Raw genomic sequence first — 23,349 nt, 5'->3', positions numbered from 1 at the left:
TGCAGAGGTACTGACTGACTCAATTCAGAACACAAGCCAATCTGGGCTAAGAAAGTTTACCTATGGTTTCAGTCAACAAATCTGTGATCAGCCAGCAAACAAGGATGCAACTGAAGTTGGTTTTCAACCAATGGTTTGTGCTAATTAGAGATTAAAACATTTCCGGAAATTTTGAAGCCATCAAGAAAAAGCTGGGTTTCTTTTTTAAAAACCTAGAAATTTTGGAGGAAATCTAACACTTGGTTTCTTATGAAGTCTAAACTTCTTCTATAGATTTACTATCATATTCATAATTTATAACTTACCAGTAGCATACTATTTGGCATATATATGAAATTTTCTACAAGCAAAACTGCAAATACATCTAATACTATAGACAGCTGCATGCAGATGTGTTCGAAGCTACCTAAGCATATGCATCATAATTTTTGCCGACTGAGAGGCAGAAAAAAATAAAGAAAACATTAAATGTAGTAAAACTAATAGTGTTACTTGGACAAAAACAGCTTCATATAACCTAAATTGAGCTAGATTTGGATACTGATATTAAGCTAAACTTGGTAACACTGAAAACACAGAACTATTCAATAGTGTATCATTCCACACATTATCGCATATTAATTGAGGACAAAATTTGTCACATTTAAACAATGAATATGCTTGAAAATATGTTGTAAGCCTACAGTAGGGTGACAGAAAGTGCTGTCAGGTCATTCCTGTCTTATGGCGTCCCCTGCTGAGGTTTTCAAGGCAAAAGATTAACAGAGGTAGTTTAACGTTGCCTGCCTCTTCATAGCAACCCTGGTCTCCCTTGGTTGTCTCCCATCCAGTTACTGGAGATCTGATGAGATCAGGCTTGCCTGGACTATCCAGGTTACGGCATGACTACAGGATAATACAGGAATTATCCTGTAATGCAGTTGGTTCTTTTTATATAAAGACTTCACAAAACACGTATTGAGCAAGTAGAGCCTTGTCTTTACAAGCATTTTACTTATTCCAAAACAAAACAAAAATATTTTATAGGTTTTTCAGCACTCTCCAAGACTTCCAGTGGGGGGGGGATGAAAAGAGCCCTTACAAAGCTAGTCTCCCCCCCCCCCCCCGGATTTTCTATGGTTCTTTTCCAGGTCTTCACATTTTTAATGCTAACCATGGTTAGGCCTGAAGTGTGATTGGACAAACTGTTGTTCAAGCCCCTACAGGCTGCTGCACCACTGAAAGAGGAGAACAAGCAGGAAGTGGAGATTGCACGGGGCATCTCTTTCAACGACTGTTCAAAAGAAGATAGATTTCCTTTCATTCGTCACTGACTTAGGTGTCCTTCAGGGCATAGTAATACAGCCTAAGAGACTTCCAGGTTTAGTGTAACTCCTAGGCAGGCAGTAATTAAAATGTTGATTTTACATTTTATCTAGACAGATAACCTCATCTTCATCAACAAACAGATGTGGTTCATGTCTTGGCCAATGCAGAGATAAATTCAGACCATAGAACAAGGAAATATTTAAAATTTCAAGCAGATCCAATCACATATAGCTCCAGGCGCAAGAGCAGCACTGAGTTTGGTTCAAATCGGGAGAAGACCCAAAACTGAAGGGACAATCCTCTTTCCTGCTCCCAATGGTTATGATGTTATCTCCTTGCAAATAAATTCAAGTCATGTGAAACTTCACAGGAATTAGGGAGACACTTAAATAATGCTGTTGGTATTAACTATCATTTGCATATTTTATTTGGAGTGAAGATGAACTTTTTGCTATAGCTTTTGCTAATAGCCTTAAAAGTATTTTGCAGTTCTTAGTATCCGCTGAGACTTCTCTCCACTAGCCAGTAGTTCAGCCGGCTTGATCTAAGTCAACTTTGCTGTACTCTTAACAGATGGTGTTTGCCTGTTTCTTGTAAATTGTTTTACATTCTACTGTTCCCTCCTCACACACACACTTTACATATATGATTGTACTCCAACAATTCATGTGTCAGGTAATTCAAACTTCTTCCAGCTGATCTGTATAATGCTTTAAAACAGTGAACGAACAACACCCATCCTCTAGCCTAACCAGGACAAATGAGAGTCACTATTACGCCTTCCTTGCTTCACCATAGCATACTTTTGTGTGAATACAGATGGGATACTTAAGTGTTCTGGAAATAATCCGAATGTGCATTCAGGAATGCCTTTTTCAGGGCAGCAAATGCCCATACCAGTTTCACCACACTTAATTGTTGTATCTGTCTTCATAGTTGGTTCAACCCAGGATACCAAGGGACATTTTTGCAAAAGGATTCTGATCTGCTACCGCCTCCCGCACCACAGACAACTTTAAATTCAAAGTGGAAGCAGTTAATTAACCTAAAAACCTTTCCCATCACAAGATTCATCAGCAATGCTGCTGAGATATACTGGCATTGTTTTCAATCCTAGAAAGGGCAGTTTCCAGATGGAAAGGCCTGCCGGAGCTTTAGTCATATTGACAAATCCAGACGGTTAGAGAGATTGAACAACTGGACTGAATGCATGCTTTCAGCATTTGAAGACTGAGTCATCTATATAGCGGAAGCTCAGGCAAGTCTTTCCAGCTCCAAAGACAGGGACCTAAATGGAGATGAAGACAATTGTTCAGAGGCAGTGTGGAGCTCACTGGGCTAAGGGCCTCACCCATCCCAGGGATCCCACCCCTCTCCAAGCCAGCACTAGTCAGGGAGACAAGGGTCTCTTTACTTGCCTTCTCTGTGGCTCGCCTCAGGCCGAGTCTCCAGCTCTGCTCCCGGAGGAGAGGTCTCTTCTGAAGTCCTCTGGCTGCATCCTGGGGCCACTGTGCAGAAGAGGTAGGCCATGAGGGAGCTTATACCTTCACCATCCCTGGTGCCCAGGAATGTCTCCACCCCTGCACCTCAGAAGGTCTGTCTCCCCAATGCTACGAAGCCTCTTAAGTTTTGCCAGCTGCCTTCCTTCTAAGCTTCCTTCCCCTGCCACTGAAATGGACCATTCTCTCTCCAAGTTCTTCCTTCCTCTTAAAATAAATTAACAAAAGTTACTAATTCTGCTAAGTCCATTTTAAACATGCAATACAATTAGATTACCTTAATTTTGCCCAAAATAATCACCTTATAGTTAGTCTTCCGGCAACCAATGAAAAAAGAGAAGGTGCATAGTTTAAAAATATCTAACAACCTTATCTGCATTAGTCAGTGAGAAAATTTCAAAAATATTTTAAACTACATATCCTTTGTAAAACTGGACCCATTTCATTAAAACCAAAACAATTCACCTAACCGTCTCAACATTCAATACATCAAATAATTTTAAACTTAAGCAATAATGCTAAACATGCATAACTTCAAGGGTAGATGCAACAAGTATGGTAACATATACCCAAGTCCAGCCCTCATCTTAAATTAAAAATCAATACTATCCCATCATAAAAATTAAAAATAGCCAAGCAGGGGATCCTCAAGAACTTGTGGCAAGGTATCTCATTCCCCCCCCCCCCGTCACCACGTCCTCTTTCCTGCCCCCACAGCCTCCTCCCCCTTTCCTGTTTCCTTCTCTCCTTCTCATCCGCCTTTGTCTAACTCTGTCCCTGCCTTTCCCCCTCCCCACCCGGCAGCCTCTCCGCTAACAACAGTGTGCTTACATCAGAGCGGCGAACAAAGTCAGTGTCGCTGTTATCCCCACAATACGGCTAGGGAGCTGGGGCTGCAAAAAGTAGCTTACCAGAGCCCCGCTGCAGAGCTCATGGGAGTAGAAGGATTTGAACAAACAGAATGCTGGTTTGCAATCCAACCTCTTAACTACTACGTTACAACAGCCCTCCTCTGTGGTTTTTTTAAAATGCCCCAATGTATTTTTTTTAGATTTCAGATTTTTCTGAAAACATGGTGCATTTTTCAGGTGTGAAGGAAGATTAAGTCTTGCCTGTTCATGGTGCCAATCTCCACATTTAAATATCCTCAGATCAGGGCCACTTGAGTATTAGTAAGTTAGATGGTACAGCCCATTACAGTAACCCAGAAAATATGGTTGTATATTGTCATGAAATCTGTCATTCCAATACATTATGAGCATTGACCATTTCTCAACAAATATATCAACCGAATTTGGTTTCAATTGTTAGTTTAGACATAACAGAAAAGGCCCACACCCATTTACACCAATCCATCAATGATGGCACATCTACTCTCTTCCAATAAGCTACTATTGAAATTCAAGTTATCATACTCACTATAAGTTCTAAATCAATATTCATAACTAAGGATTTGAGAAATTTCAGAAACAGTATTTCAGGGTCACGAATAGGGGTACGCAGTTTTCCCACTTTGTAATTTACGAAACGTGAAAAAGAGTCAGCAATAAGCAATTTCTTCTTGGCTCGCTTCGGAATGAATCTTCCCCGTCCCCATCCCGCAGCTTCCTCTTAACCCGATTTTGGGGGGGGGGGGGGGATGGAGGGAATTCCCTGTCTCCCCTACATCGGGTCAGTGAGTGGGGTGGCCAGTTTAAAGTAGCCCCCTGCCACTGCCTCCTCTTCACCTGATGCCAGGGAGGCGGGGAGTCTCTCTCCATCTCCCTGGCATCAGGTCAGCGGCCCACCTCCCCGCCGCTGCCTTCACCCACTGCTGACGGGGCCAGGCTGGCAGCGAGGTGGAGGCTTAAGCCTACAACCCGCCGTTTTCTTTACTTGATGCGAGAGGGGCGAGAGAATCTCCCCATCCCTCATGCATCGGGAGAGCGGCCACCAGCCTGCTGCACCCAGTGCAAGGGACAGGCAGATTCTCCCTTCCCTCTTGCCTCAGGAGACCGGGCACCGTCAGGATGCTGCACCCGGTGCAAGAAGGGCGGGGAGATTCCCTCGTCCCTCTCGCAGCGGCACAGAAAAGGGCATTTTAAGCCCAGCAGCCTCCACTCAGCCACTGGTTGGGGAAATCCCCAGACTAGCAGGTGATTCAGGAGTTTAAATGCCCCTTTCCGTGCTGCTGTGCAGCAGCACGAAAATGGGCATTTCAACTCCTTGACCTGAAGCTTCCTGAAGCTATACAAACAGCTTCGGGAATCTGTGATTCAGGGTTTCCGAAACGGACCTGGCATGCTGGGGCTGTTACAGAAATCCTGAATCTTTGTGAATCACATCCGATTCGGGTATTTTTCCCCAAATCGGATATCCAAATCGCACATCCCTAGTCACTAAGTAGGTTGTATTCAGACATTTCCCTTATTGTACCTCATATAGCTTCCCCAAACTGCTTTATTACTGGCATGAATAAAATAAAATATATGTAGCAGACCCACACCCGTACCCTGACGACACCAGCAGATTTCCAGCACTGAGTTATACATTTGTCCCACATGTTTTATGCATGGACTCGGCATAACTCTCCTGCATTCTGCACCATCAGAGGCAGCTTCGATTTGGTGTCTTGCAGTTTCGGGCTTTATGAGGGAAATCGCAATACACATCGTTTTTAAAAAAAATTCACGAATGCATAGTAACATTGCAACATTACTATATCTGCTGTCCCTCATTCCCCTACCTGTCTAAGGGGTGACATTTGTTAATTTGACAGTCCTGCTTCTGCCAAAATTGCTTTGGCGACGGTTGGCAGAGGATTTTTGGGCAGTAGAGGCAGTTGTAGGCTTGGTGCACGCGCACACACCGTTTCAAGAGCTGAGGAGGGTTGGTGTGGTTACCCTCGGATAGACCAATCAGCTCCTGTGAAAGGAAGCAAGTGGGTGGAGAGAAGCAGAACGGGAGTATTTGATTCTGCATGGACATAATGCGTGCTAGCAGTGCGTGGGCAGTGGCTTAAAAAAATTCGTAGAATGTGTGCAGGGGGGAAAAAATGGGGAAAACACAGACAAAACCCGTTTCTGCTTCCCATGAATCCCTTGCTGGTGCAGAAGTCAGGAGAACATGGGATGCAGAATAGATTCTGAAACGCTGTAAAGTGACCATGCATAACACACCAATATGGTGTCAAATACCACTGATACTAGATTTTGTATAAATTCTCAATTTTGTTGACACCACATCACTGAGATTCTTTGCCCAAATCCATTTACTCTTCCCTTGTAACTGCTTCCTCCCTGCCACATCCACTTCCTGCCTCACCCTACTACAAACAGACAACGACTAGCAAGAAGGTCCCCCTTTGTGCTCCCGGTGACAACTGCAGGCCTGACACAACCCTCCCTCTTCCCTGTAGCTGAGCTGCTGCTTGTCCTACAGCTAATGCAGTAGAGCGTGATGGGACTACATGCTTCCAATTACCAGAGGCTAGGGGCAAGAATGGGGTTGGAGGGAACTGATATTATGCGCTGCTCAGTGTCTCCCACAAGGGCATCTGGCTGGACAATGCTAGACAACAAGTGCTGGACTGGACAGTTTGCATCAGCAAAACTTTTTATGCTGTTCAGATAAAATAATAAATTTATAAGACCCAAACTTTACATGATAGTAACAAGCCCAAGTCTCCAAACACAGGTTTGCCTCAATTATGATGAAAGGAGGGGTAGGGATGAAGCCCCCCGAAGACACAAAGGCACACCCACCTCCCTTTGTTGCTCTTAGCCCTGCACTCCAATCTATTATGTACCTTTGCCTTCAACTGAGCTCTCAGAATAGAAGCAAGCATCTAAGGGAAAGGAGAATGCACAGGCAGGCAGGTACCTTCAGAAACAATTCAGCGCACTAGATCCAATTGAGACGTTCACACAGCCACAGGCCCGGTTAGGGTCTAGCAGCCACACAAAACAGGGATAACTAACTGGAAGAAGGAAAGGGCAAAGCAAGGTTCTGCTGTGCTTAATTTGCTTGTTTAAAAGACTCTGGACCTGCACCCCCAGAATCTGCCTCTGGTGGCTTAAGGTACCTTCTCGCCAGGACAGCTTTGGATTCTACTACACGTTAGCCAGTCATTTTATGCGCTTGCCTTCTGGTGCTAAAGAATCCTCTGCCTAAAAGAAAGCATGTTGACTTCCTACTGAGAGGTACAAAACTCCTAATGCTAACCTTTAAAAGAAAACCTTGAGTTTAAATATTCATAGCAGACAACTTTCAGATCTCAGAAGATTGGTAGCCACAAGTGCCACTCATTTGAAATTTCCCTGCTACCTACACACACACACACACACACACACACACACACACACTAAAAAGCTAGAGGGAAAAGCAGCAATTAGAAATGTGGTTTCACTATCATTAATCTGTATCAAAGGAATATAATGATGCACATTGTGTGCTTCTGAAATTATTCTCTATTATGGTTTTTCAGAACAGAAGTTGAGAAATCTTTTTTATAAACGAGTCCCTTATTAAAAATCAAAGGGAAGTGCTCTGATACCATCTGTACAACATTAGCGCTTTCACCAAAGAGTGATTAGTTTGTAAGTTAAGCATTTAGCACTTGGGAAATAAAAATGAGGAGAAATTTCCAGTTATTCAACCACTCGTTTTGAGCCATTGTGAGAACTATCACAGATATGAAGTGCAGCGCAGCTTGTAGCAGAAAGTGCTCAAAACTGTCACCTCTGCATTACAAAGTAGACCGGAGACCCTCTTAACATTCAATTTGTCCTGCTGTCCACCGGAAACAGCATATGCTAAAAAGAAAGCATCCAACACCTGCAGTTTTTTCAGTGCAAGGAAAAAGATTTCATTTCCACTCTCCACTGAAGGCAATGCTACATTACAAAGAATAAAGCAGAATTATCTATAAATAGTCATCAGGAAAAGTCTAGCACAGACAATTGCTTCTCTTTACAGTATACTGAATCAAAGGGGCGGGGGCGAATCAACTAAAATAGTTAAGAGCTCGTTTTGGAAAAAAGAAAGAAAAAATGTTACTATAAATCAAGGTCCTTTACCGTCCGTAAGTCACATACCATGTTCCTCAATTTGACAAGTTCTTCGTGAATACCCATTTTAATTACCACTATTATACACTTTGGCACAAATGTAGGTAATAAGGTACACATGGAAAGGATGTGGGCAAAGCAAAGAAAACCCTTTCAGCTTGCAGTAATGACAAAGGAGATATACACAACAACTGGGAGAGCTGTTTACAGTCTTCCCAGAAAGGGACGGGGAGCATTCTGAAAATATGTCAGGGTAAGTCAGAAATGAGAATTGCTAAAGGCAGTCATAGGCCATGGACAACACACGGGGAAGGACTTAGTTGGTAAGGGACTGGGTTAAGGGGTTTACATAATCAAGAGGTGAAACAGGATGTAAGAGGAAAGAGCCCCCTGCATAATCAGGAGCTCTTGCCCTTTGGTTTAGGCTTCCAGTCAGGGACTCTGCAGCTGCTTCACCCTCGATGGCAACAACTGGCATTGAAAAAGCAGCTGCCTCCATGTAATCAATTGCATTTCAACATACAATTCAGTTCACTCCTGCCAAAGAAAAATCCGTAAGGGAGAAAAAGCACTTGTCCTTCCACAGATGCTGAAGCAAGTATTCCATGGCACTGGCAAGACTGAACCTTGCTGACCCCTCAAGTAGGCTCTAAAGAGGCACCACAGACATTTCCTAAAAAGAAATAAAGGTCAACAAAAGACAAGATTTTGAAACAAAAAAATTACCTTTAAACCTGCTGCGTTGGAGATCAACACTCAAGAGGAGAACAGTTCTGTATCTCCTACTTGGATATTTATATAGGTGATATAGATATGCAAATTAAAACGAAACCTTCCAGTTGTGAGACTTACGCCTGATTTTGCACAGATGATACTCTGCTTTAAAGGAAGGTTGCCCTTGAGGGGCACTGCTCAGGGGGTTCATGTTGCAGCTGGGAAAAAGCTCCATCAGCTGGGGAGACAGAATCCAGCTGTGTATCTGGGAAGAGCACTGGCCGACTAGATTACGACATCAGCTTTGGCACATCACTAAGTGATGAATGCCGTTGGGCTTCCTACTTGTACTGGTAGTCACTGCTAACTGTGGTAGGCTGTTGGGTGAGGATAGTAACTCAAAGCTGGAAGATAAAGGACAGGATTTCTAAAAGATGAATGATGAGACATAACTGAGCTCACTGCTTATCTAACCTCCCTTCCATCTCCAGAGATGCCGGTGTCGGGATCGCTGTTTCCTCTGCATCTTTATTAATATTCTGCAATATCAGATTGATTGGTAATAAAAATTGCACTGCTGTCTGGGTTGCTGGAGGAGAAGATTGATCTGATTTGCATGACCAAGACATTTTTGCGAAAAAACGACAGGAGGTGTATCTGTCTCAGTTAACTCCGCCTGGTTATGTGGTCTTTCATCAGAGGCTAGGGTGATTGTGGCTATCACTCTCCATGCATCATTCTGTTTTCAAAGATTCCTGCTAGTGATTGTCTGTTCTTTGTTTGTTACCAGGGCTAGACTAGGCATTCTACTTATTTACTGGCCTCCTGGCTCCACAATGGGCACCCTATCTGACCTAGGGGAGGTAACATGGGGTTTGATGCTGGAAATTCCAAGATTGATTGTTCTGGATGATTTCAACATTCAGGGTCAACAGCACAAAGACATATTTTAATTTTTTGCACTGAGACTTTGAGAGAAGGTCCAATGGGGGGGGGGGGGTTGGAGGTTCAGCGTGGGTGAACGCGGCACCCATATTCTGTGGCAGCAGGGAGCCAGTTAATTTGGTCCACCCAGACCTATGGATTCAATCTTGGAGGGATTTTAGAATCTCAAACATCACCTCTGTAGAGACATGGTGGGAGGTTGGAAAGAAGCTCCTAGAAGCTACTGATGTACAGGCCCCATTGTCTTCTCCAGACCTCAAGGAGGAATCTGATGCCTTGGTTTGCTACAGAGCTAGCTGTGTTGAAGAGAGCCGGAAAATGTCTGTGCTTGTACAAAATGCAAATTGTATCTTACTAGAGCGAGCTAAAGTTCTCATATGTGATGGCAGTAGCACTATCAAAAGAAATCCCACTTCTCTGCTAACATTACATTAGCTAGCTCAAACCCATGTTATTTGTTCAAAGTATTACTGCACTCATTGATTCCAAAGTCTAAGTCTTTAAACTCTCAAGAACGGTTATGCTTTTGCAGTTTTTTTGCTGAGGAAATTTCTCAAAATACATTATGATTTCGATGATAGCTGCAATGTGGTTGAGAGATTTCAGAAATGTTCTGTACACCATCTGATTTGTTTATGGCTCATTTTGATCAAATTATTGTGAAGGATAAACAGGATCTTAAGATCTGTGAAGGTCGTTTGTACCCTGGATCCTTTTCTATTCTGGTTGCTGAAATCATATGAAGATCACATCAACAAATCCCTGATACCTATAATAAATCAATCAATGACTCAGCGCATCTGTTCTCAGTCAATAAAGCAAGCGGTCATCCCCCCACTACTTAAAAAAAAAAACAGCACTAGAGAATAAAGATATAGCCAACTGTTTCCCATCTTTAACCTGCCCTTTCTGAGCTTCCCGTACAGACAGCAGATACCAAACAGCTCCATGATGATTCGTCTGTTTTAGACCCCTTTTAGTCTGGCATGAGGTTGGGCTATGAGACAGAGACAGCATTAGCTGATGCACAATGAAAAGTAGACAAAAGGCTGTGCCTCTGTTGCTCTTACTGGATTATCAACAGCTTTGATAATCGACCATGCCATCCTGTTGACGGGTTTGGAGGCAGAAGATATTAAAGGATTTGTTTAAATCTTTCCTCATAAACAAGACTCAAAGTGTTGCTGTTGGAGATCAGTTGTCAACGGCCTCACTGAACGGTCCAGGGTTTACAAGCTATCATCTCTCTCCTTAACTGATCTGAAGTCTTGTGTTTCCATACCTCACAGCCAGTGGGGGTTTTTAGCCTCCATTTTTCTTATGGGCGCCAGTCATGGAAAAACATAGAAAGAAGGTAAGGCATATTAAAATAAAGGAAGATTAGCAGGCTTGGTCAATGAATTCTTATGGAATTTACTGACAACTTTATTGACTCTCCAGATCAACAGAATCCAATGCCCAGGGTCCAACTGTAGAAGTGGGCTGTGGCTTAGTTCAGCTAGGGCTGGGCCCTTGCTGTGCTGTCTATTGCCTAATTATTGGGTGAACATATTGGAGTTTGGGAGGAGACAGTATTGTGTTCATTTGAGGGAACCTTAGGAGATGTTTCTAAGAAAGCGAAGCCATCAGGGGAGGAGTCTCCTGTGCCAAGAACAGCTAAACCTGAGGAAGAGGGAGGAACCAAGTGTCTTCTGGAACGGAAGCCAGCCACCATGCAGCCACCACATAAAGAAAACTTAGGCAGCACAACAGAAAGTTGAAATGAGAGACGAACGTTTTCTTATCTTTCTGAGGCCTTCTGCAAGCTTCTTGCACCCAGTCCCTCCTGCATGGTGGGGTTTTCAAGGCAAGAGATGAGCAGGTGGTTTACCACTGCCTGTCTCTGCATAGTAACCTTGGTCTTCATTGGAGGTCTCCTATCCAATTACTAACCAAGGCCAACCCTGCTTAGTTTCCACGATCAGGCTTGCCTAGGCTATCCAGGTCAGGGCATTTATAAAGACAATGGTACTACATTTACACAATCTTCCCTCTAACATAAAGCCTCCCTAGCTTTCAAGCAGATTGAACAAAGGGGGTTCATTTTACAGACCCACCCAGAGGGTCTCTCTGCACAGCTTCATTAAGTTCTCTCTACGCATTCCTAAGATGGCCATCAGCAGCCAATAGGAGAGCTTCAGCTGGCCACCAACATTTAAAAAAAGTAAGTCCTGTCTGCACTCACTTCAGTGCCATACTTACAGTGACTAACAGTTTTTACCTTCCTACTGAAAACTCTGCATTTACCATCTTGTTTGTTTTTTTCAGGAAGTGAGGAATGCTTCTGTTATGATCTTCACTTTCTTTAGGGTGGATTTTGCTTTAAATCTCCCCCTTACACCCTCTGGGTAGTTTGCTGCCACCAGGAATATATTATTCCAAAATGTTTTATTTAAATTTTCCCTTTTGGAACGTGTTTGAGCGTCAGGCTCCTTCGTGGTTCTATGTGGCCCTGAGGATAGGAATGGGAGATAACTCTGGGATATAACAAAACAAAGTTTATTTTTTTAAGAAGCATATTGGTTACATAAAAGTCGTTCTTAGTTCTTCGAGTTGCTTCATCCACTCATTCACACAGATCTCTTGTAAGGCTTCACACACAGTTAGCCTCTTTCTCTAGGCTCTATATTTCTCTCACAGAGAACTCCTCAGACAGCACACAGCTAGCCTGTTTTCTTTTCACTCTCAATTCTTTCTCTCTCAGGCGCACACACAGTTTGCCTGCTTCAAATAGAATGAATATATAGTCTCACAGACACATTCAGTTCAGGCTTCCACTCAGGTTGCCTTTCCCTCACAAATACATGAACACACTCAGGCGGCACACAGCTCGCCTCTCTTGCCCTAACTGAACTTTTTCTCTTCCTCAGTAACTGAAAACCGCCTTCACTCCGCCCACTCTGTCATCAACCAATCATATCACTCACTCATCTCTCTCTTTCACCCCCCACTCTTCACCTATCTCACCAAACATTTAAAGACACATGCACCCATTTCTTGAAATCATTACAAATCCCCCCCCCTTCTCCTTTAAGCAGAACACATCTCTTTTCCAGAAGAGTGGTGTGCAGCTTCCTCTGGCTTAGGGAATAGTTTATTGTCTCTGCAGTTGCTGTTAAGTCCATTTCTCACTCTTCTGTGGTTTTTCTTTTAAAGTACTGGGTTTCTTTATCTTGCATTCCTCCTCTGCTGGGGTGTCATCTTCCTCTCTGGGATGCTCCACTGCTGGGCTGAGGTCATCTCGGCTATGTCGTTGTTGGCTTCTTCTAGTCGTTTCTCTATCAATATTCTGTTATTTTCCAAACAGTCCATTTCTTTCTTACGAACAGAGCTTGAGCTGCTCAGTTCTTTACATGCTCTCTTCATGTTTGATGCACTGGGTGACTCATTTAGTAGGCTAGCATCCTTCAAGGAGTTTCCTAACTCTTTATTCTGTTTTTTGCACATGCTGAACTTTTCTAGTACTTTACAGTTGTCTTCAACCAGTTCAGCAACTGTACTATCAAGTTGTTTCTCTCTTCTTACATAAAGTCTATTTCTAATTGACTGATAGCTTCTGTACGTTAGAAGAAAGACTATTAAAAAGGCAACAACGGCAAAATAAATCACCATTTCTAAATGCTGCATTTTTTTGGTGCTGTTTTCTAGGGCTTTCTGCAGCCTTTGGTTTCCTATATCCAAACCTTGGTAACTGACTTCTAAACGTTTAGCCTTCTTAAAAGAGGTTTTCATAAGCTCTAGACTTTTCTGAAGCTGTTGTTTCTCACTTTCCAGTTCTTTGTTTTCTAATTGTAACTGAGCCTTCTTGATGTTTATACTTTTCAAAGTTTCAACTGTTTTGAGTTCTAAATTCTCTTCATCAGTTTGTGTATGCGGTTTTTCTAAGGACTCTAGCTGAAATCTGAGTTTTTCCAGAGTCTTTTTCAGCTTTCTATTTTCCATGTCCAGATTGGTTTTCTTGTTCTAAAGAATTTATTTTTCCACAAGTCATCTTTACATTAGTAACCCTTTTCTGTAACAACTCATTTTCCCATGCAAAAATGTCTGTTTCTGCATTCATCTTATTCTGCCTGGCCTCCTCTTTTATGTCCTTTAACTCAGGATCCTTCATAATTTCTTTTTTAAGCTCCTCAGGGTTTTTATTTATGCCTCTTCCTTTTTCTTGGGACATTTCAGTAGTAATACTAACAGGAGTTTGTCTCTTTCTCTTTCCCTTCTGCAATGTATCAATTGTGTCTGTTGCTAAGATACCTAGGGGCTTGTTTTCTGCTCCCCTGGCTTCAACTTGTAGCAAATCATTGGAGTCAGTGCATATTTGAATTCTTGCTTTTGCTCCCATTACATCTCTTCCTAATACTACCGGTATTTTCTGTTCTTTAATAACTGCTACAGGAAAATATTCTTCTTTTCCTCTCCAGTTAATTTTTAGCCGTGCTAGTGGCACTCTTTTAGAATTTCCCCACACACCTTGCAAGTATATTTGTTTATCTGGAATCAGGTTTTTCTTATCAACAAAATCCTCCCTGACCAGTGTTACTGAGGCTCCTGTGTCTAGAATGGCTAAAGTATCTCTCCCATTTATTTGTACCACCTCTCTCAGTTCAGTATCCTGAGCAACCTTATCTGTCTCTACCCCACACAAGTAGACTGTTTCTTCAGTGTTTTTACTGGGTGTTCCATTTGGGTTTGTTGAGCTTTCGGAATTTCTAGCATCTACATCACTCTGATCATCTGAGTCAGTTCTAGTGACCCTCCTTACATGCTCAAGCGTTGTTTGCTTGGGTTGGTTCTTTAGACATTTGTAAGCTAAATGCCCTTTCAGACCACACACATAACATCTTCTATCATTCCAGTATCCATCTTGGTTTCTTTCTATATTTTTATCCTGACTTTTTATAATCTCAGCTCTCTCATATGTTCCTTTCCTTTCTCCCTCTTGTCCTTTACTGGATTTAAACTCTGGTTTATAAGAATAGTCTTTCCTTTCACGGCGATCCCAACCTCCTCTATTAAGGGTTAATCTATCTGCCCACTCTGATGCTTGGTTGACATTCTCTGGAAGTTTGTCTTTAACCAGAAGTCTGATCTCTGAAGGAAGTTGAAATAAAAACTGATCCAAAATCATTAGATCCTTTATTCCTTCTTTAGAGTTAGCTTTGGCAGACGAAATCCACTTATCAAAATAGTCTGTCAGTTTGGCACTAAAAGACTTAAATGATTTCTCTTTCTGAGGCACTAGGCTTCTAAACTTCTTTCTGAAGTAATCAGCACCTAGCCTAAATCTGTCATATACTGCCTCTTTGTATTCAGCATAAACAACAGGCTTATCTGAGGGAAATGTGTTGTAGATCTCAGCCAATTCCCCTCTAATTAAGCTGGGTAAATACTTCATATATTGTGTCTCTGGTATTTCCCAGTTCTGAGCAGATCGTTCAAAAGTGGACAGGAAAATTTGTGGATCTTCTCCTGACACATACACCATAAAATCTTTTGGGGTAACTCGAGGTAAATCAGCTCTGGGTTCAGAGTTTCCCTCCTTTTTGTCCCCATTCTTAAGTCTCTCTCTTTCTAATTGTAATCTTTCAGCTTCCAAACTGGTGTGTCTTTCCATCTCTTGAACTCTAAGTTCCATTTCAGCTTTCCACTTTTCCCTCTCAAATTGTTTTTGTTCTAATTCAGCTTCCCTTTCCCTTTGTTTTTGTTCTATTTCAGCTTTCAGCTTTTCCCTCTCAAATTGTTTTTGTTCTATTTCAGCTTTCAGCTTTTCCCTTTCAAGCTCGTTTTTTTCTCTTAGAAACTCTAAATATTCTGGACTAGGATTATACATTCCCTCAGGGTTCCTCTCCTCTGCAGTTCTACTTGGCTCCACACTGCTTTGTATCAGTATAACTCTCAGTTCTTCTACACTTTTCCCCTCATGAGGTAAATTTAACTCATTGCACTTCTGAATCAGAGCCTCCTTTTTCATCCCCATAAACTCTGCCATTTTTCTCTTTTACTTGTAATTCCTTCTACAATTTTACTAAACTTCACCAGATTATGTTCTCTCTTATAAATCCTACTAGTTCTTCTGTGTCTTTCCTTTATAACAGTTCTATATTTCTCATAGGATTTAACTGAACACTCTGTCTCCTTGGCTATCTGTCCCTTCAGAATGCCTTTCTCTCAGAATGTTCTTTCCTCTCAGGCTATTATATCCCCCTTAAAATATTTTCTTCTCCTCAGGATGTTTGGATCCCACCGCTATGCCTCCACTTGTTATGATCTTCACTTTCTTTAGGGTGGATTTTGCTTTAAATCTCCCCCTTACACCCTCTGGGTAGTTTGCTGCCACCAGGAATATATTATTCCAAAATGTTTTATTTAAATTTTCCCTTTTGTAACGTGTTTGAGCGTCAGGCTCCTTCGTGGTTCTATGTGGCCCTGAGGATAGGAATGGGAGATAACTCTGGGATATAACAAAACAAAGTTTATTTTTTTAAGAAGCATATCGGTTACATAAAAGTCGTTCTTAGTTCTTCGAGTTGCTTCATCCAAACTCATTCACACAGATCTCTTGTAAGGCTTCACACACAGTTAGCCTCTTTCTCTAGGCTCTATATTTCTCTCACAGAGAACTCCTCAGACAGCACACAGCTAGCCTGTTTTCTTTTCACTCTCAATTCTTTCTCTCTCAGGCGCACACACAGTTTGCCTGCTTCAAATAGAATGAATATATAGTCTCACAGACACATTCAGTTCAGGCTTCCACTCAGGTTGCCTTTCCCTCACAAATACATGAACACACTCAGGCTGCACACAGCTCGCCTCTCTTGCCCTAACTGAACTTTTTCTCTTCCTCAGTAACTGAAAAACGCCTTCACTCCGCCCACTCTGTCATCAACCAATCATATCACTCACTCATCTCTCTCTTTCACCCCCCACTCTTCACCTATCTCACCAAACATTTAAAGACACATGCACCCATTTCTTGAAATCATTACAGCTTCCATTGCCCTTTTCTAACTGGTCTACAATTATTTCCTATGGGAAACTTTTCCAACCAAACGACACCAAAATTGGAGCAGAGCTTTTTCTGCCTGTCCACCAAAGAATTCCCAACTTACAAGCAAATTGGACAAAAGGGTAGATTTTACAGCCCACAAGGTTAGGTCCTTCTCTGCACAGCCACACTAAATTATCTCTATTGGTTCCTAAAATGGCCAGCAAACATCAGCCAGCAGGAGAGGTCCAGCGGGCTACTAGCACTTTAAAAAAAAGTTGTGGTCATTTCATTTTCCTATTTTTATAGTGAATGGCCAACTTTTTTTTTTTAACCTTTCTGCTGAAAACTCTGCATTTGCCATCCTTCCTTGTTGTGGTCTTCTGTTTGTTTTCTTTCACACAGTGAGAGAGGCTTACTTTGTAGAACGCCCCCCTCCCCTTTCTGCCCTGATTCCCAATAGGGGATTGGGGTGTGCGTGGAGTTACTGTTTTTCAACTAAATGTCATCAAAATTGCAGAAGCTTCTTCTACAAGTACAAATAACCCCCACGTTTCAAGCAAAGTGGACAAAGCATTTGAATTCTACGGGCCTGAACAACAACACCCTTCCTGCCACTGTAATTGCATGTCTGTTGCTTGGGGCGGGGGGTGGGGAGAGAAGAGGGAGAGCTGGAGTTGTCATTGTTCAACCAAATGTCACAAAAACTGCAGTGGAGCTTCTTTTGCTTGTTCTTTTGCTTTTGCCAGCAAAGAACCCCTGAGTTACAAGCAAATCGGATAAAGGGCTTAAATTCTACAGGCCCCTGAACAAGCCCAGGTTTTCTACTTTCAGAGGGAAAAAAACCTCTCTCTCCACCTCACAAAGGACAAGGGAAGGAGAATGGCAGCTTGGGACTGGTTGGGAGTGCTCTGTTCTCCTTTCAGGAATCAGTAGAATAAAAAAAAAATCTACGTGCTCATGCTGCGCGGCTGATAAGCATCAGAACTTGGAAAAACTGGGTCGGGCGCCTTGGAAAAAACCTTCCAAGGGAAGGTGTTTTGTTATTCCCGAACATCTCAGATTTATACCACCAATCTGGAAAATCATGGTAATGATTCAAAACAGCCATAGAAATATTTCCATGTATACTTTCAGCTCTGGAATTCCATTATGCACACCCCTAGTGGTCACCAGTTTTGTTCTATATTATGACTGCATGACTTTGGCTGCAACTGACTTTATTTGTGGTGCAGCCTTGACGTTTTAAGAGAAGGAGAAGGATGGAGAGCTGAGGGAGAGATCTCTGAGGTACACCCTCCCCCCCCCCTGCACACTCTGGCCTCTCCTTTCCTTTAGTTTAAACCCCAGCTGTTACAAAGTCAAAAAGGGGACACAAGATTTCATTAACTGGATAGTAGCATGTAGCTTTGCGTTCCCTAAAGGGCTTTTATTTGTGACCCTAATAATATGGTAACCGACACTACAGTGATTAGAAATTCCTTTTCCACAGCTATTTGGACTGGACAAACACAAAACTGGAACAGAACAATCAAAGATTTATTTACAGGAAATAATTTATGGAAATGGTTAAAGATTAGCATGAAATTAATAGTTAGAACAAATGTACAATTGGCTCACACTCCACTCCCCAGAGATTATACCGTTTTCTCCCACTGAGAGTTAACTGGCTGAAGCAGAGACTAAGTTAATAATACAAACACTGAGGGAGAAATTAAAGATTTTCTTCCAGACAGGGCTCTTCAGCATTTAGGGTTCATTTGTAACATGGTTAACACAGCTGACAGGGTTCTACTGGCATACCAGGCCGCTCTTTGAAACTTTCAGAAAACCTAGCCTCAGTACTCAAAAAGTTATGGATGAGCCCTTCACAGGGTGTTTGTTTACTACTGTAAACAAATTTTATACCCTACCCTGACACCAAAAACCTAACTAAAAAGCCCAAAAGAAAAAGCTTGTCTCAGCTTATGCTGAGAGCCAGTTTGGTGCAGTGGTTAAGAGTGACGGGACTCTAATCTGGAGAACTGGGTTTGATTCCTCACTCCTCCACTTGAAGCCAGCTGGGTGACCCTGGGTCAGTCACAGCTTTCTCAGCCCCACCCACCTCAGAGGGTGATTGTTGTGGGGATAATAATAACATACTTTGTAAACCACTCTGAGTGGGTGTTAAGTTGTCCTGAAGGGTGGTATATAAATCAAATATGGTGATGATGATGTTATCCAGAGCAGTGATCTTCCCATCCAAAAGGAATTGCTTCAATCCTCTCCTTTTAAGCTGAGGTGGCTCATCCCCTCCTCCCATGCAGGAAAGTTCCAGGGGTTCTGACTGGCCAGTCTGAGGCTTGCTTAAAGACATAATCCCCAGGACTCATTCAGAGCCCTGTAGACAGGCAGACCTTTGGGGCTGTTTGCCCACATTCACCTTTTTATTTATAAGCAGTGGTACTCTTTCCCTTACCTGGGATGTCCCCTTCCTGCAGCTTCTGCAGTTTTCTATACAATTTGGTGATGTCGTCCAGCTTCCTGCTCACTTTCACATCTTGTACCGTGTTTGGGATGTGACACACGGGGCATGCTATGCCAACACAGTCACCCACACAAGCTCTGGAAGGGAAAGAAAAGCCCACACCTTGTCAAAGGGACCCTTTGCAACAGAAGCCCTCACACAGATACTGGAAAACTAAAAAGAAGGCGGCACAGACTGCTTAAATTGCAGAGGCTGAAGGGGACACTTGACAAAGCAAGTCACATGCCACAAATGCAATCCCAACCCAAAATTATGAGCAGCTAGCAAACGGCAGCCAGAATTGTTTAATAAAACAACTCACTGAAAAATTATACGGGATTATGGAAATAGTTTTGGCTTGTCTGTCTCATCTGACAAGGATCGGAGATGCCCCATCTGTTCTGACAATGGCCCTGAGCATACACAAAACTCAGACAGTGTGGGCAAAAACCAAAATGTTAATTCGTAGTACAAAGTAAATTTGCAAATCATGTCTTTCTTTATCCACAGTTAAATGCTGCATGTGCACCAAGCAAATGTCTTGTACACCCTAAAACAAATGCTAGAACAAAATGCAGGAATAACTTCACAAATGCTTGACTGTGGTAGGCTTAAAAAGTAAAGCTAGATGTTTCTAAGGTTGCCAACAGCTTCAGGATGTTCATGGGATTTACAGTGCCAAAAATGAAAGGAATGAGAATATTCTGTCCTATGTTATCTCCAGGACATTCCTGTGCTCATTGGAATGGAACGGCCCTTTGTGCTCATTAGTCAGGGGAGGGGCTGGCAATGGCAAGAGAGGGGCAGGCAAATGCAAGCCTGCCCAGTAAGGTACTCAATTGGAACCGGGGGTGGTGTTGACAGACAGCATTTAAGCACTGGGAATACGCCTCGTGTTGCTCTTTACCCACGAACTCAACTTAGGAAAGAGCTGACTCCGTAAACACAGCAACAGAAGTTTTCTAGATGCCCTCATAGCCTCTGTTTCCTTCTCTCCTTCCCACCCACCACTGCCCTCCTTCCCTCCTCCTGGCAGCTTCTCACTAGGTAAAAGTCTGGCCAAGTCACAAAAGTAATCTGGCGGCCAGGGGAGGGAAAGAGGAAATTGTTGGGCGAGTTGCACAGGTTGGTCAGGCCTGAACAAGCTGCGTTGGTAGCAAATCATACAGTAGCCACTACAGTAAGTTCTCCTCCATCAGGGGATGTTGGAACACAGAACCTTTGGCCTATTTAGGCCTTCCAGTCTATCCATGGTCCCCCTCCAATTTAGCTTTACAAAGATTCAAGCTTGGTAACGTTGTGGCTGCCTAGCAATCCCCCAAACGGCTAAGTTCTCAAAACGTAGTCTCACAAGAGCTCAGTAGGATTCTTTAGTTAAAGCCTTAGATGGTATTTGTATTACTTTGGAAAGTTTTAATTTTGCTGTTTATTTTCTTTTTAAAGATTTAAGATTTTTCTGCAAACCTGGTGTTTCCTTCAGATTGGTAGAGAAACCCCATCTCCATCTGGTGGGCTTTTTGATCTCTATTCTATGGATCTGATCATTTTCTTGGAGAGGGATGGTTTTATAGGACAGCAGAATAGCAACTTACAAGCAAAAGACATGTTCGCAGTTTCCTAGGCTCACAGGTTTCTTCAGAAGATTACGGCTGTCAGGGAAATAAAAATATAGTTAAGCTGTTAGAAACAAACATGTCTATGGGACTCTAAGCCTGCTAGGTGTCTGCAAAAGCTGTGGGAGGCGGCAAGTGCTCCAAGTCCTGCAGCAACAACATTGTTTCCTGTCTCAACTTCAGAGAGGGGATGTTTCTAAAAGCCTCACCTATTAAGAACCCTCCAGCAACAAAAGACTTCCATTCAGTCCTTCATCATCCCCCCCTCCCCCCACTGCCAAAACTCAGGGCACAAACCTATCATTCGGCTTAATTCATACACTGCTACATATATCAGAGAAACCAACAAAGGTTCCACAAAACACATTATCTTATTTGAATTAAGTCCATTTATGCTGCTTCAAGAACAAACCTACTGACCTTTCAGAGACTCTGTCAAGGTTGCAACACCCTTGAACAAAAAGTGACCAGTCACCAAAACATTAAAAGCAGATCTCTGCCCTCCCCTAGTGTAGGCTGTAGTTGCTTTCTTACAAAGAGCCAGTTTGGTATAATGGTTAAGAGTAGAGGGATTCTAATCTGGAGATCTGAGTCTGATTCCCCACTCCTCCACTTGAAGCCAGTTGGGTGACCTTGGGTCAGTCATAGCTTTCTCAGCCTCACCCACCTCACAGGGTGATTGTCATTAGGATAATAACAACACTTTATAAAATGATCTGAGCGGATGTGAAGTTGTCCTGAAGGGTGGTATAGGAATCAAATAGCATCATCACCATCTCATTAAAGCTACCACCACAGATTCTCGCCTGTCTCTCTTTCACAGGCACACACATCCATGCACCTCTGCCTTGGCTAGGAAACAGGCACTCTTTCCCATTTGCCTTCCCTCCTCCCACTTCAGGCATACACAAGCGACCTTGCTCTAGATGGGAAAGGGGCACACCACTGACTCTTTCCCTCACCTTGGAAAATGCAGAAGGTAACTGCATAGCCCCCCCACCCCCGCCTGGAGCAAGTTACAACTTTAGGGCGATGGTGGAGTGGCTTTGGGGGAAAACAGCAGAAGAGAGCTTTTCCCACCCGAGCACAACAGGCAGGCCCTGAAACGGTGTCCTATTGGCCCCAGCTGTTGTGTTGTGACTGCAGTCAAAAAACGGAAGGAGACAAAAAATTGGGGGGAGAAATGAAAAAATGAAATAGCATCACAAAGCAGAAAGATCCAGAGGAGTTAGCCATGTTAGTCTGTAGTACCAAAATAGAAGAGAGTCCAGTAGCACACTTAAGGCTAACCAACTTTACTGTAGCATAAGCTTTCGAGAACCACAGCTCTCTTCGTCAGATGCAAAGCAGAAAGCACTCCCTCACAGGCTGCTCGCCTCGTTTCAGCAGTGTGCATACGTTGCAGCGCCCACCGTGAACGTTCACGGGCCAAACAGACCCAGAAGGGAGGGAGCAGCCCAGCCAGGCCGCCTCCTTAGGCGCAGGAACGCCGCAAGCCCAGGCAGGAGCCCAGCCGAGCGCCCAAAGGAAGCGGCTCCCGCCCCGGCTCGTTCGTCTCCTCTCCCCACCCCTTACCAACGCGAGCAGCTCAGGAGGAGTCCGAGGTGCCGAAGCGCGGCCGCCGTCCTGGGCAAGGGCCCGCCCGGCTCCACAGCCGCTCCCGCCATCGCTTCAAACGCCGCCGCCTTCCGCACGCCCCGCCCTCCGAAAAACGGTGAAGGAACATCCGGGCCTTTAGGGCGGCCTGGCCCGCCCATCTCTCTTCGTTAGCCAATCAGAACTCCCACATTCCTTCCTTCTTCTGGTTCCTCAGGCGCTCCGGCCGTTCTTCGGGCAGGGAAGGGGAGGTGCTGCTGATGCGACCGCTTGCCAGACCCCGCCCACTCCCGCCCCCTTTGGAGCTGGTCAGCTCCGCTCTCACTTCCCTGAGAAAAGATTTCTGAGGGCAACAATTGCCTACATCATTTTTGTCTGTTAGTTTTCTTTGGGGTCACTGTTCTGAATTGCCTCAAAATGGGCTTGTAGTTTGAGATGAAAAGAAGGCGATTGCCACTGCTCTGAATTCTGTATATTGCTCAGAAGTCGAGGGCACATCAACTGTTTTGTATTCTGCCTGGTTCAGACTTCAACCACACATTTACCAAATGAAGGCATCTGCCATGCCGCAATTTGGTAAATTTCAGTACTACTTCACCCTTATGAATAAGGCAGAATCAAGACTCCTGTAAATGAACATCCAGGAAAACTTTAAAAATGTTCCCTTACAGGCTTTTCTTTCTTAGTGTCAAATTTGTGAGCATTAGTTTGTCCTATACACGCGGTATGTACATTTGTAGATCTTAAAATGACTATGCTAAAAGTGAATTTCAAAAACAGGACACAACAGGAGATTGCTGATACAGCACTATAGCCACTAGTCAACTCCACCTTTTCCTAGGTTTGGCCCAACTCAGGAGCATTATGGGGGGGGGGTCCTCATGGATGTCCAGGTCCCCCTAAATTTGTAGGGAGCCCCTCCCTAAATCCCCATGGTCCCACCTTCATAGATGGTCACATCAAAGCCCCTCTCTGTGATGTCATTGGCTCCTCCCTATGATGTCATTGGGCCCCAGTTCTTTTAAGGACCTCATATAGCAATACCTTTGGCCCAGCCCCAGTCCCCCCCCCCCGGAATTGGAAAGTCTACGCCCCTGTC

At 43.4% G+C, this 23,349-nt stretch overlaps 1 protein-coding gene across 2 annotated transcripts in view; it reads right to left on the bottom strand.

Annotated features, from left to right (window-relative positions):
• Positions 1-22,339, bottom strand: part of BARD1 (BRCA1 associated RING domain 1) — a 28,119-nt gene extending 5,780 nt beyond the window's left edge. For both annotated transcript variants that reach the window (XR_008596543.1, XM_054971876.1), the window contains exons 1-4: positions 22,230-22,339; positions 20,634-20,690; positions 18,994-19,139; positions 2,727-2,816 (exon numbers count right to left, since the gene is read on the bottom strand). Coding sequence is in view for 1 of the 2 variants with exons in the window: in XM_054971876.1 (XP_054827851.1) it covers positions 2,727-2,816; positions 18,994-19,139; positions 20,634-20,690; positions 22,230-22,321 (385 nt within the window). In the remaining variant the exon portion in view is untranslated. The remainder of the gene's footprint in view (positions 1-2,726; positions 2,817-18,993; positions 19,140-20,633; positions 20,691-22,229) is intronic.
• Positions 22,340-23,349: the final 1,010 nt, after the last annotated feature.

This window comes from Eublepharis macularius, chromosome 2 (genome assembly GCF_028583425.1).
Source record: "Eublepharis macularius isolate TG4126 chromosome 2, MPM_Emac_v1.0, whole genome shotgun sequence".
Lineage (NCBI taxonomy): Eukaryota > Metazoa > Chordata > Lepidosauria > Squamata > Eublepharidae > Eublepharis > Eublepharis macularius.
Note: the sequence above shows the minus strand (reverse complement) of the source record. Positions and strands in the feature narration are given on the sequence as shown.